Consider the following 12,661-nt stretch of genomic DNA (forward strand, 5'->3'; position numbering starts at 1 on the left):
GTGGGTGTCAACTGGTGCTAGACTGCAGCATCGGATATACTAGTCTTCAGCCAGTGAGCAATCCAATCAGTTCCCAGACTGTACTGTGGGTTACAGCCCCAGCTCCTCATATTGTTTCTTATGCCCCTTTCTGGTTGAGCTAGCTTTAGAATGGGGCAATTCCTTCAAATGAACTACCAGAGGATGGGAGGGTTGCTCATACCCCAACCTCACTCCGTCTCTCAACACCAGAGGCAGAGACATTGAGTTATACAACGTGCAAACACTAATAAATGGGACTCGCTCAGATATGCAACAGGCTAAAGGACTTCTGTCCATCCAGTCCATGCCAACCAAGCTGCCTACCTGAGCTAGTCCCACTTATCTGTGTTTGGCCCACCCATATCATTCTAAAGTACAAAGTACGCAGTAAATTTATTATCAAAGTACATATACATCACCTGAGATACATTTTCTTGTGGGCATACTCAGCAAATAGAATATAGAATAGTACCTATTACAGGATTAATGAAAGATCAACCAGAGTGCAGAAGACAACAAACTATACAAGTGCCAATATAAATAACAGGAACATGAGATATAAAGTCCTTAAAGTGAGATCATTGGTGGTGGAAACATCACAATGATGGAACAAGTGAGTGTAATTATCCAGTGATGGTTGAGGTACGGTAACTGTTCCTGAACCTGGTGGTGTGAGTGCTGAGGCTCTTATACTTTCCACCTGATGGCAGCAGTGAGAAGAGAGCATGGCCTGCCTGGTCTGGATCCCTGATGATGGATGCTGCTTTCCTACGAAGATGTGCTCAATAGTTGGGAGTGCTTTACCAGTGACGTACTGGGCCGAATCCATTACTTTTTGTAGGATTTTCTGTTCAAAGACATTGGTGTTTTCATACCAGGCCATGATGCAGCCAATCAATACACTGTCCATTACACACCGACAGGTACAGATGTTTGTCAAAGTTTTAGATGTCGTGCCAAATCTCCTCAGGTTCCTAAGGAAGTAAATCTTTCTAAACCTTTCCTATTGATATGTCTGTCCAAATATCTTTTAAATGCCTGCTTCTACCACTTCTTCTGGCACTTCGTTCCACATACCCACCAAGCTCCATATGAAAAACCTGGACCTCATGTTCCTTTTAAAATCTTTCCCCACTCATTTTAAGCCTTTTTGATTGAGCTGCCAGAGGGAGTGGTTGAGGCAGATCCATTAACAGTATTTAGAAGACTTTTGGAGAGGTACATGGACAGGAAAAGTTTAGAGCAAGGGTTCCCAACCCTTTTTTTAAAAAAAATGTCATAGACCTCTATCATTAACCGAGGGGGTCCGTGGCCCCTGGTTGGGAACCCCTGGGAGAGGGACAAAGGCCAAACATGGGCTGAGATGGGAATCCTGGTTGGAGTGCCACCTTATCTAGGTCCCACCTTTCTAATGTCACTCCTCAGCTTCCTTCACTCCAGGGAAAAGAGTCTAAGCCTCTCCAGCCTCTCACTACAACCCAAGCCCTCCAGACAGTTGGTTACCCACTGCTTCTGGTACCTTTGCAGTCCCTCAGCAAACCCCTCTAGCATGCCGCATCAGCGACAACTTTGACTCCATAGCAGTCTGGTCCAAGTCGTAGGTTTTGGGTTCAAATCCCGTTCCAGAAACCAAGTTTGGATTGCTTTGTTGTGTGGGCAGATATACCACTTATTACCCCATCAGAAAAGATCCACGGTGTTATTTGGAAGAGCAAGAAGAGTGCTTTGGCTGGTGGTCTGCATTAAATTCATCCCTTGACCAACTTCACTCAAACTAAGTATCTGGAGTTATCAGACTGCTGTTTGTGAGATCTTACTGTGCCCACATTGGCTGCCAGGTCTCTATTACATGGATCTACAGTACACCACAACAATATTTCAGTGGGGAAGATATCAGGACATTCTCCAAGGTTTAAATAAGTGAAATCACACTCTCAATGTTTCAGGAACAGCTTCTTCACCTCCCGATCAGATTTCTGAACGGGCAATGAACCCATGAACACTACCTCACTATTTTTGCACTACTTTTTATTTTTTTAATATTTCTTATTGTAACTTATAGTATATTTTATGTATTGCATTGTACTGCTGTCATAAAACAACAAATCTCATGACATATGTCAGTGATAATAAACCAGGTTCAGATTGCCACTTGGCTCACCCAGACCAGGTTGGCCATGTAAGGGGCATTCACTTAGTATATTTACAACCTCATCAGAGGGTCAGCAACTTTAAATTCCTAGGTGTTACTATTTCAGAGGACCTGGCCTGGGCCCAGCACGCAAGTGCAATTATGAGGAAAGCATCGTAGCACCTCTGCTTCCTTAGGAGTTTGCAGAGATACAGCGTGACATCTAAAACTTTGACAAACTTCTGTAGGTGTGTAGTGCAGAGTATATTGACTGGCTGCATCACAGCCTGGTACGGAAACACCAATGCCCTTGAACAGGAAATCCTACAAACAGTAGAGGACCATCATGGGATAAGCACTCCCCACCATCGAGCACAGCTACATGAAACGATGTCACTGGAAAGCAGCATCCATCATTAGAGATCCCAACCACATAGGTTATACACTCTTCTGCTATGTGGTAGAAAGTACAAGAGACTCGGGAGTCACACCAGCAGGTTCAAGAATAGTTACTACCCCCTCAACCAATAGGTTATGGAACAAAATGGGATAGCTACACTCACTTGCCCATCCATGAGGGTGTTCTCACAGCCAATCACCTCACTTTAAGGACTCTTTCTCTTGTTACTTCATGTTCTCATTATTTATTGCTATTTATTTATATTTGCATTTGAACAGTTTGTTGTCTTCTGCACTCTGGTTGATCTTTCATTGATCCTGTTATAGTTATAATTCGGTAGATTTGCTGAGTATGTCCATAGGAAAATGAATCTCAGGGTTATTTATGGTGACAAATATGTACTCTGGCAATAAAAAATACTTTATATTATAAGGCTTGCTTACCCTGCAAGATGGGAAATGAATTAAGGAAACAGCACTCAGAATACTTCATGACAAATGAAGGAAAGAGAGAAATATCTGAATGAACCCAATGTACAGCAATGAGATGATACTTGTGTCAGTTATTGGAAAACATCCAGTAAACTAGAAGTTGGAAAGGCACCATCTTTAGGACCTTGACACATCCAATTGCTAACAGAGTGACCCTTGGACACTGCGTTAAAGGTAGAATGTTGGGGTAGGGCTTGCAACTGTGAGACTTGATGCCAATAATCCAAAACTACGAAATATTCTACTAGATATATTTCCTCTGAACTATTTCTGAGCAATTTTGATTGGGGTGCTTCAGCACAGACAGCCTTCATGACCTGCAGTCAACAAAGGACACCGCTAAACAGAACTGGATGTTGCTAGACTGTGGTTTGCTGTTTAATTTCTATGTGCTATTCCACTCATTTATTTTTATATTTGTGAAATTTGTTCTTTTTTTCTGCACATTGAGTGTTCCATATTTTGCCTGAATGGGTTCCATGGTGTTTCAGTGTTTTGTGGCTGCCTGCAGAGAGACTAATCTCAAGGTTGTATACTGCATACATACTTTGAAATGTACTTCCAATCTTTGAATGACCCTGCAATCTGCAGCCAGTAGTTTCCCTCTAAGACACATGGGTTGTTTGTCAGTCTTTGTTTGTGTGTAGTTGTTCACTGATTCTATGGTGTTTCTTTGTTCTACTGCGAGTGCCCACAAGAAAATGAATCTCAGGATTGCGTATGGTGACATATGTGCTTTGATAATAAATTAACTTGAACTTTGTCAAGTCTAACCCAGCTACAAACATGGCAATCAGAATCAGGATTACTATCACTGACAGACATATGTTGTGTAATTTGTTGTTTTGTTGCCACAGTAAAGTGCAATACATAAAATACACTGTAAATTACAAGAGTACACACACACACACACACACAGAGCACCTTGAAGAACTATTCAGGCCCTATAACTATTTCCATATTTTACTGACAAGAGAAATTCTATCTGCAGATGCTAGAAATCCAAGCAACACACACAAAATGCTGGAGGAACTCAACAGGCCAGGCAGCGTTTCAGGCCGAGACCCTTCGGCTGGTCTCATATTTTACTCCACATTTTACATATTCACCTTATAAATATAAAATATATTGAAGTAGGATTTTTGAGCTAATCTTCAAAACATTGTGCATCGTGTCAAATCCAAAGAAAAATTCCAAAACCTGTTACCAATTTACTAAAAATTAAAAATCAACATTGTTTTTAATGAATTCATAAGAATACTGCAAATACCCCCTCTCTCTCTCTAAGGTCCAACAGTATGGTAGATTTTCAACAGGTCAAACACAAAAGAGCATTCAAGACAAATCAGGGAAATGATAATAGAGAAGCACAAATCTGGGGAAGGATACAAGACCATCTCAAAGGCACTGAACATACCTTGGAGCTCAGTGAAAAGTGGAAAAATATGAAACTGTAGCCACACTACCTGGGTCAGTCTGCCCCTCTAAACTTAGTCGCTGGAGAAGAATGGCACTTGTAAGAGAGGCTACTGTGATGCCAACAGTCACTCTGAGTGAGCTGCAGAAGTCAATGGCTGTAACTGGAGATGCAGCACAGTGTAATACTCTAATACAGTAACGCTAATGGCTTTACGGCCAGGGAACAATTCCCACTGTAAAGTGTGGTGGGTACAGCATCATACAGCAGTAAGGACTAGAAATCTGGTCAGGATTGAGAGGAAGGTGAATGTTGTTAAACACAGAGAGATCCTGGATAAAAACCTGTTAGCCTCTGCCAGAATGCTTAAACTGGGAAGGAAGTTTGTCTTTTAGCAAAACAATGACCCAAAGCACATTGCCAGAACAACCACTGAGCTTCAAATTAGGAAATTTGATACCCTAGAGTGGGCCAGTCAGAGTCCGGACCTTAATATGATCAAACATCTCTGACAAGACCTCAGGATTGCTGTCCACTGCCGCTCCCCAACTAACCTGGCACAGCTTGAGCAATTTTGTAAGGAGGAATGGGCAAATCTTACTCCATCATATTGTACATAGCTAATAGAGACTTATCCAAAAAGACCACTGACTGTAATGGGTACTAGAGATTCTTCAACTAAGTACTGGGCAAAGACAAATGGATATTTTTGAACTGCTGACATTTCCGTTTTTGAAATTTTAGTTTTACAACTTTCCCTGTTTTTTGGGGATCTACTGTGGGGGAAAAAAGAGAAAGTGATTCACAAATTAAAAGCATCTGTTAAATTGATCAAAATCCCTGGTTGTAATACTCACTTATGTGAACATAGGGTTGGGCTGAATACTTCTACAAAGACATTATGCATATACACACATACACACAGTGGATTCCGGTTAACTGGATCATCTCTTAATCAGGACAGCCACTTATTTAATCCAACTCTTAAAGAACAAAAACTAATCGAGGAGATAACCTGAATTCCCTTTGATTATTTGGGACATAGTGTCACTTAATTTTGGCAGGAGACTCTGTTGGCCAACAGTTTCTAAACTTGCAAGTCATGGGCACTTGTGTCACTGGTAACACTACACCATTGTTACAGTGAAGTTTTTAAAATAGCATCACTTGTGTGTGTCTGTGTTCAACAAGCAGTGATTTTGCCACTGATAGCTGGTGAGAAATAAGCAGCAAGACCATTCAGAACTGTTTTCCTCGCTGCGGTTTCAAGCATTCAGACCTGAAGATGCCAGGAATGGCTGGGAGTGAAAACGGAACGATTTCATTGTTTCAACAAGTTAGGAGCTATGATAAATTTGAAGGTATTGACAATCATCTTAAATGTTACAATGAAGAGTTGAAGAGTTGGAGGATGCAATAATCGAGAGCATCGTATGAAAGCAGTCCATTATCTACTCATAGTGTCTGCGCTGATTTTGTTCAATTACAGTCAATTAAAAGAACATGACAGTGTACACTGGGTGAATCTCTTTAACTATTAGAAAATAATAGTTTTATATTACTGTAACAGTAGGTGATAGTGTTTTAATTTGTTCAATATTTCATTTAACTACATAATTTGTTACTCAGTTAAATGGCAGCTTGTCTTTTTTATACCCTTTTAACTATTTCCATGAAATTGGAGCTAATTGAGGCAGCCACTTAATTGGGCCAAAATGTACTGATCCTGATGTGTCCCAATTAACTGGAATCCTCTGTATATAATTAAATTAGTGCGAAAAGAAAGCAAAAAAAAAAGCAGCAACATGCAACATACACTGTTACAATCCACAGCTTTTTCCAGCTATAAGGTTTCTTCTATTCGTTCGATTTGTAAATATCCTTTCACAAGGGGAAAACCCCTTCAAATATCCCAATTGCAGACAGGCAGACACACACACATGCATGTGGACAAACGGAAGGCTGACGGTATCAAAATACTGTACTAACCCACAAACTGAGAACCCAGAAGGCGTGGGAGAGGGAACAACACCAGCAAAAGCATTATGTGTAATTGATAAATAACACCAATATCCCTTGATAACTTCCCTGCTCTTAAACCTGTAGCACAGCTGCACAGAGTGGGCGGAGAGGAGTGTCTACCTAGTTGCAGGATCAACAATAGTGTTCTTCATTCTAAACTGGGACTCTGTATCCCCAGGCTCAATGACAGCACGGGAAAGACAGCAGTACAGCAGTCTCAAACCCCTCTTTCAACAGGTCTTCATGAAAGAAATGAAGGAAAAAAGCCTAAAAAGTTGCTGCAGATGCTGGAAATCTTGGACAACACACAATATGCTGGAGGAGCTCAGCAGGTCATAGAAACATAGAAAATAGGTGCAGGAGTAGGCCATTCGGCCCTTCGAGCTTGCACCTAGTGTCTATGGAAGAGAATAAAGAGTCAATGTTTTGGCCTGAGATCCTTGATCGTTCACCAAGCAAAATATCTGCCTGTGCATCAGCAATTCATCATTCAAAAGTTCAAAGTAAAATTTATTATCAGTGTACATACACATTACTACGATTCTTTTTCTGCGGATGTAATTAGCAATCCTAGTTTACAGTTACTGTTCTAAGGGACAACGTACTGTGCTAATGCAGATATAAATAAAATTGTGAGACTGGCTCAGTGTGATGCACAGACTGATGCACAGGCAGATATTTTGCTTGGTGAACGATCAAGGATCTCAGGCCAAAACATTGACTCTTTATTCTCTTCCATAGACACTAGGTGCAAGCTCGAAGGGCCGAATGGCCTACTCCTGCACCTATTTTCTATGTTTCTATGACCTGCTGAGCTCCTCCAGCATATTGTGTGTTGTCCAAGATTTCCAGCATCTGCAGCAACTTTTTAGGCTTTTTTCCTTCATTTCTTTCATGAAGACCTGTTGAAAGAGGGGTTTGAGACTGCTGTACTGCTGTCTTTCCCGTGCTGTCATTGAGCCTGGGGATACAGAGTCCCAGTTTAGAATGAAGAACACTATTGTTGATCCTGCAACTAGGTAGACACTCCTCTCCGCCCACTCTGTGCAGCTGTGCTACAGGTTTAAGAGCAGGGAAGTTATCAAGGGATATTGGTGTTATTTATCAATTACACATAATGCTTTTGCTGGTGTTGTTCCCTCTCCCACGCCTTCTGGGTTCTCAGTTTGTGGGTTAGTACAGTATTTTGATACCGTCAGCCTTCCGTTTGTCCACATGCATGTGTGTGTGTCTGCCTGTCTGCAATTGGGATATTTGAAGGGGTTTTCCCCTTGTGAAAGGATATTTACAAATCGAACGAATAGAAGAAACCTTATAGCTGGAAAAAGCTGTGGATTGTAACAGTGTATGTTGCATGTTGCTGCTTTTTTTTTTGCTTTCTTTTCGCACTAATTTAATTATATACAGAGGATTCCAGTTAATTGGGACACATCAGGATCAGTACATTTTGGCCCAATTAAGTGGCTGCCTCAATTAGCTCCAATTTCATGGAAATAGTTAAAAGGGTATAAAAAAGACAAGCTGCCATTTAACTGAGTAACAAATTATGTAGTTAAATGAAATATTGAACAAATTAAAACACTATCACCTACTGTTACAGTAATATAAAACTATTATTTTCTAATAGTTAAAGAGATTCACCCAGTGTACACTGTCATGTTCTTTTAATTGACTGTAATTGAACAAAATCAGCGCAGACACTATGAGTAGATAATGGACTGCTTTCATACGATGCTCTCGATTATTGCATCCTCCAACTCTTCAACTCTTCATTGTAACATTTAAGATGATTGTCAATACCTTCAAATTTATCATAGCTCCTAACTTGTTGAAACAATGAAATCGTTCATCAGACTGTGAAATCATGTTCCACAATTTGTCTTAACACTTCAGTTCAGTAACTATGGAGCCTATTGGACTGAACCTGGTGAGTTTACAGTGTGGAACATATAGAAAAGAGATACAAGAGACTGCAGATGCTGAATCTGAAGCAACAGACAATGTGGAAATTCCACTGAGAATTTAATAGAGTAATATAGCATGGAAACAGGCCTTTCGGCCCAACTCATCTGTGCTGACCTCCTTTTGTGCTCTAGATTCTAGGAAGTCATCTCAATGAGTAAAGTTTTCCCACTCCCACCTCCAACCTCACGTGACTGCTGTTGCCTAGTGACTGAAGGTCTTCTCCATCTACCCAAGCTCATCGCAGCAGAGAGAGAAAGTAAAGGGAATGGTGGGGGTTCGCTGATGGTACAGATGAGGACTCCTCACCTACTGCCACCATGCCTCTTTCCAGATTCCCAGACATCTCACGGGCGATGGTCTTCTCAATATCGTACTTACACACCTGGCGGTACTCTTCAAACACTGAAACAGAAATAAAAGCAGAATCTTCAGTCACAGAATGTCTTAAAATGACATTTATGAAAAACAAACACCATCTTAAATCATCTTAAGATGATTTATATTGCAAGTGTTGGGCCACACACAGAAGTTTCAGTTTTCACCTCTAATCTTTACGAGCATGTGTGCAAGAATCAGTTAACGTGAATGTAAAGAGGTAGGAATGAATGAGTGAGGAGTGGGCATGTGTGTGTACCATTGTGTAGGTGTTAGTTCTGAGCTCTTAGCTGATGGTGAACTAATTGTTGTGTGCACTGTTACATGCTCAAGGAGATCTGTGTTTTTTTTTGTGAGAATGATGTAATGGTCTTTTGGAGGTCACCTGATGTAATTTTCCCGCTGATGTGAGGTCACGTGATGACATGTGCACCATGGGTATATAAGGGTAGACCCCAGATGACGCAGTTAGTTTTCAGTTTGTAGATTTCCAGGTAGAACGTGCTGTGTCTCCGTTTCTGTTGCGTGTTTGTTTTTGAGACGCAGTTTCATTTTTAAAACTGAGTGTTGCGTTCTATTGCAAGATACAATATTATTGGACTGGAAATTTTTGGCTAGATGTGCTGATTTACCCTATTCCAGCAGTAGAAGGGAGAGTGAAGACTCTATCGAAGTACAGGACCGAAGGATTGAGGGGAGTCGGCATCTTTCGGCAGTTTAACAAAGGATCGACCTTATTGAGTCTTTATTGAAGGAGTAGCGACCTACATTGGAGATAACTCTTGCCAAAAGAGCAAAGAGTTCATGCAAAGGTTTGCTCTCTCTAAAAGAATTTAAGGTCAGTTGTTTTAAACTGTTTATTTACTGCATCGTGAATCCTGTGGACAGAACCAGCAGGGAAGTCGCGTCTATGAAGAAATCCTTCTCCAGAGAAGTCTCTCCCAATTGATCGTATAAATCTGTTAGACTTTCAAATTTACCATTTTAAGAACTATATCTGACTTTATCGCTTTAAAAGTTGTTTTTGCATTTAATGCTTTAAGAACCAGTACCGAGTGGCGATTTGTTGAACGGCTGCATAACGGTTAACTTCTGGTTAAAGTTTTCATTTGTTTTTTTTAATCGTTTATCCGTGTTTAATAAATGTTTGGTTGTTTTTATATAACCTGTCTCGATTGATATTCATTATTGCCGGTTACGTATCAGCACGAGCACGGTGTAGTTGGAAAATGAAAAGATCGCTTGCAGCAGAATCACAGGCACCTCAGTACAGACAAAGTATAGAATATAAACTATACATAAATTATTCAAGACAGTGCCGAGGGAAGAAAGACCATTGTTGTCTCGTCAAAGTCAAAATAAAAGTTATTATCAAAGTACCATATGTATATGTTACCATATCCTACCTTGAAAATTAATTTTCTTGCAGGCATTTACAGGAAAATAAAGAAATAAAACAGAATTGATGAAAAAATTTACATATAAACAAAGACCAATGTGGAAAAGATGACAGAATGTGCAAACAAATAATACAGGAACATGAATTGTAGAGTCCTTGAAAGTGAGTCTGTAGGTTGTGGAATCAGTTCAGTGTTGAGGTGAGTGAAGTGATCCTCTCTGATTCAGGAGCCTGATGGTTGAGGGTTAATAACTGTTTCTGAGCCTGAAGCATCACAGACATATCAGTGCAGACAACCTACAGGTCATTTATTACAGATGATTAGACAAGACAGTGAAGAGGCAGGCTGCAAAACAAGAAATTAGTGTGACAACTCAATGGAGAAATTGATTGTGGACTGAAGGAAGGGGATGTCAAGGGAACACATGCCAGTCCTCAGTGAGGGATCAGAAATGGAAAGGGTGAGCAGTTGCAAATTCCTGTGTGTCAACATCTCTAAGGATCTATCCTGGGCCCAACATACAGATGCAATTACAAAGAAGGCACAACACTTCATTAGGAGTTTGAGGAGAATTGGTATGTCATTAAAGACACACACAAATTTCTACAGATGTACTGTGGAAAGCATTTCAATTGGATGCACCACTATTTGGTATGGAGGGGTCATTGCACAGCATTGGAAAAAGCTGCCGAAAGTTGTAAACTCAGGAATAAGTCTCCCCAGCATCGAGGACACCCTCAAACCCCAATGCCTCTAAAAGGTGTCACCCTATCACCCACTCTTCTCATTGCTACCATCAAGGTGGTGGTACAGAAGCCTGAAGACACACACTCAACGTTTCAGGAACAGCTTCTTCCCCTCTGCCATTAGGTTTCTGAATGGACAATGAAAACCTGAACACTATCTCACTATTTTCCCTCTCTTTGTGCACTACTTAAGTTTCTTTTGTAGTACTCGTATTTCTTATAGTTTTTAAAATTATGTTTTGCCATGTACTGTGTCGCAAAACAACCAATTTCACGAGATGCTAGCGATATGAAACCTGATTCTGGTTACTCTTCGCAGGAATTTTCACTGTGAACAGTTGTTGTTGAAGCCTCCTACCTGCTCTCAGATGGGATCGATTTCTGGAGCAGAGAATAGCATTAAACCTCGACTCGTCTGTTCCCATACGTCCTTCTCCAGCATTGTACAGGTCCTGCGAAAGAAATACAAAACAGATTGGGCCTTCATTGTGATAAACCTCACCATCGGAATGAAATGCATTCAGAAAACAAGCATCAACACTTACTTCTGAGTTTCCTTTTTAACCACATTTGTTACGTTAATGGAGAAGGGTCAAGTCAAAACCAAGGAATTAATCACTGATGTTAGAAAAGGAAAGTGGTGAAACCCCAAGCCAGTTTTCACTGAAGGGGAAGTGTTGAAAGACGCAGAAAATAATCTAATATAAGTGCAACATTTCACATTTGTCTGCATGAAATTCCATCTGCCGTTTTTTCAGCTCATTTTTCCAGCTGGTCCAGATTCTGCTACAAGCTTTGATAGTCTTCCTCGCTGTGCACCACACCCCCAGTCTTGGCGTTATCCACAAATTTGCTGATCCGGTGAACAGTGCTAAGCAGTGTTGCACCCGTATTGTACTGTCTCAGTACTTTTATATTTGTGTGCTGTAGCACTTACTTTTTATTCACAGTTATTTTGTAAATAACACTATTCTTTGCATTTCTGGCTAGATGCTAACTGCATTTCATTGGCTTTGTATCTGTACTCGACACAATGCCAATAAAATTGAATCTAATTTAATCTAATCTAATCACATTGTCATCTACAGTACATCAATGATCTGGATGATAAACAACAACAGAGCCAGCACTGATCCCTGCAGCACACCATTAGACATAGGCATCTAGTCAGAAAGGCAACAACTCTCTGGCTTCCCTTGCAAAACCAATGTATAATCCAATTTACTTCCTCATTTTGAGTCTGCGGCAGTTCATCAAGTCATTGAAAGCCTTGGCAAACTTCTATAGATGTGTGGTGGAAAATGTGCTGACTGGCTCCATTACAGCCTAGTACGGCAAGACCAATGCCTTTGAGTGAAAAATCCTGCAAAAGGTAGTGGATTCAGCCCAGCACATCATGGGTAAAACACTCCCAAACATTGAACATTGCCATAGAAAATTAGCATCCATCATCAAAGATCCTCAACAGCCAGGCCATGCTCTTTTCTCGCTGCTGCCATCAGGTAGAAGGTACAGGAGCCTCAGGACTCACACCACCAGGTTCAAGAACAGTTACTACCTCTCAACCATCAGGCTCTTGAACAAAAGGGGAAAACTACACTCATTTAAGGACTCTGTTATATTGTTATATTGATGAATGTTATAATGTTATTTCATGCTCGTTATTTATTGCTATTTATTTATATCTGCATTT

At 40.6% G+C, this 12,661-nt stretch overlaps 1 protein-coding gene across 2 annotated transcripts in view; it reads right to left on the minus strand.

The window, feature by feature from the left end:
• The window catches only part of LOC134358307 (annexin A4-like), a 103,414-nt gene that overhangs the window by 4,035 nt on the left and 86,718 nt on the right, over positions 1-12,661 (minus strand). For both annotated transcript variants that reach the window (XM_063070389.1, XM_063070390.1), the window contains 2 exons: positions 11,327-11,420; positions 8,754-8,849 (listed from right to left, as the gene is read on the minus strand). In XM_063070389.1, coding sequence (XP_062926459.1) covers positions 8,754-8,849; positions 11,327-11,420 — 190 coding nt within the window. The remainder of the gene's footprint in view (positions 1-8,753; positions 8,850-11,326; positions 11,421-12,661) is intronic.

Source organism: Mobula hypostoma, chromosome 18 (assembly GCF_963921235.1).
Source record: "Mobula hypostoma chromosome 18, sMobHyp1.1, whole genome shotgun sequence".
Lineage (NCBI taxonomy): Eukaryota > Metazoa > Chordata > Chondrichthyes > Myliobatiformes > Myliobatidae > Mobula > Mobula hypostoma.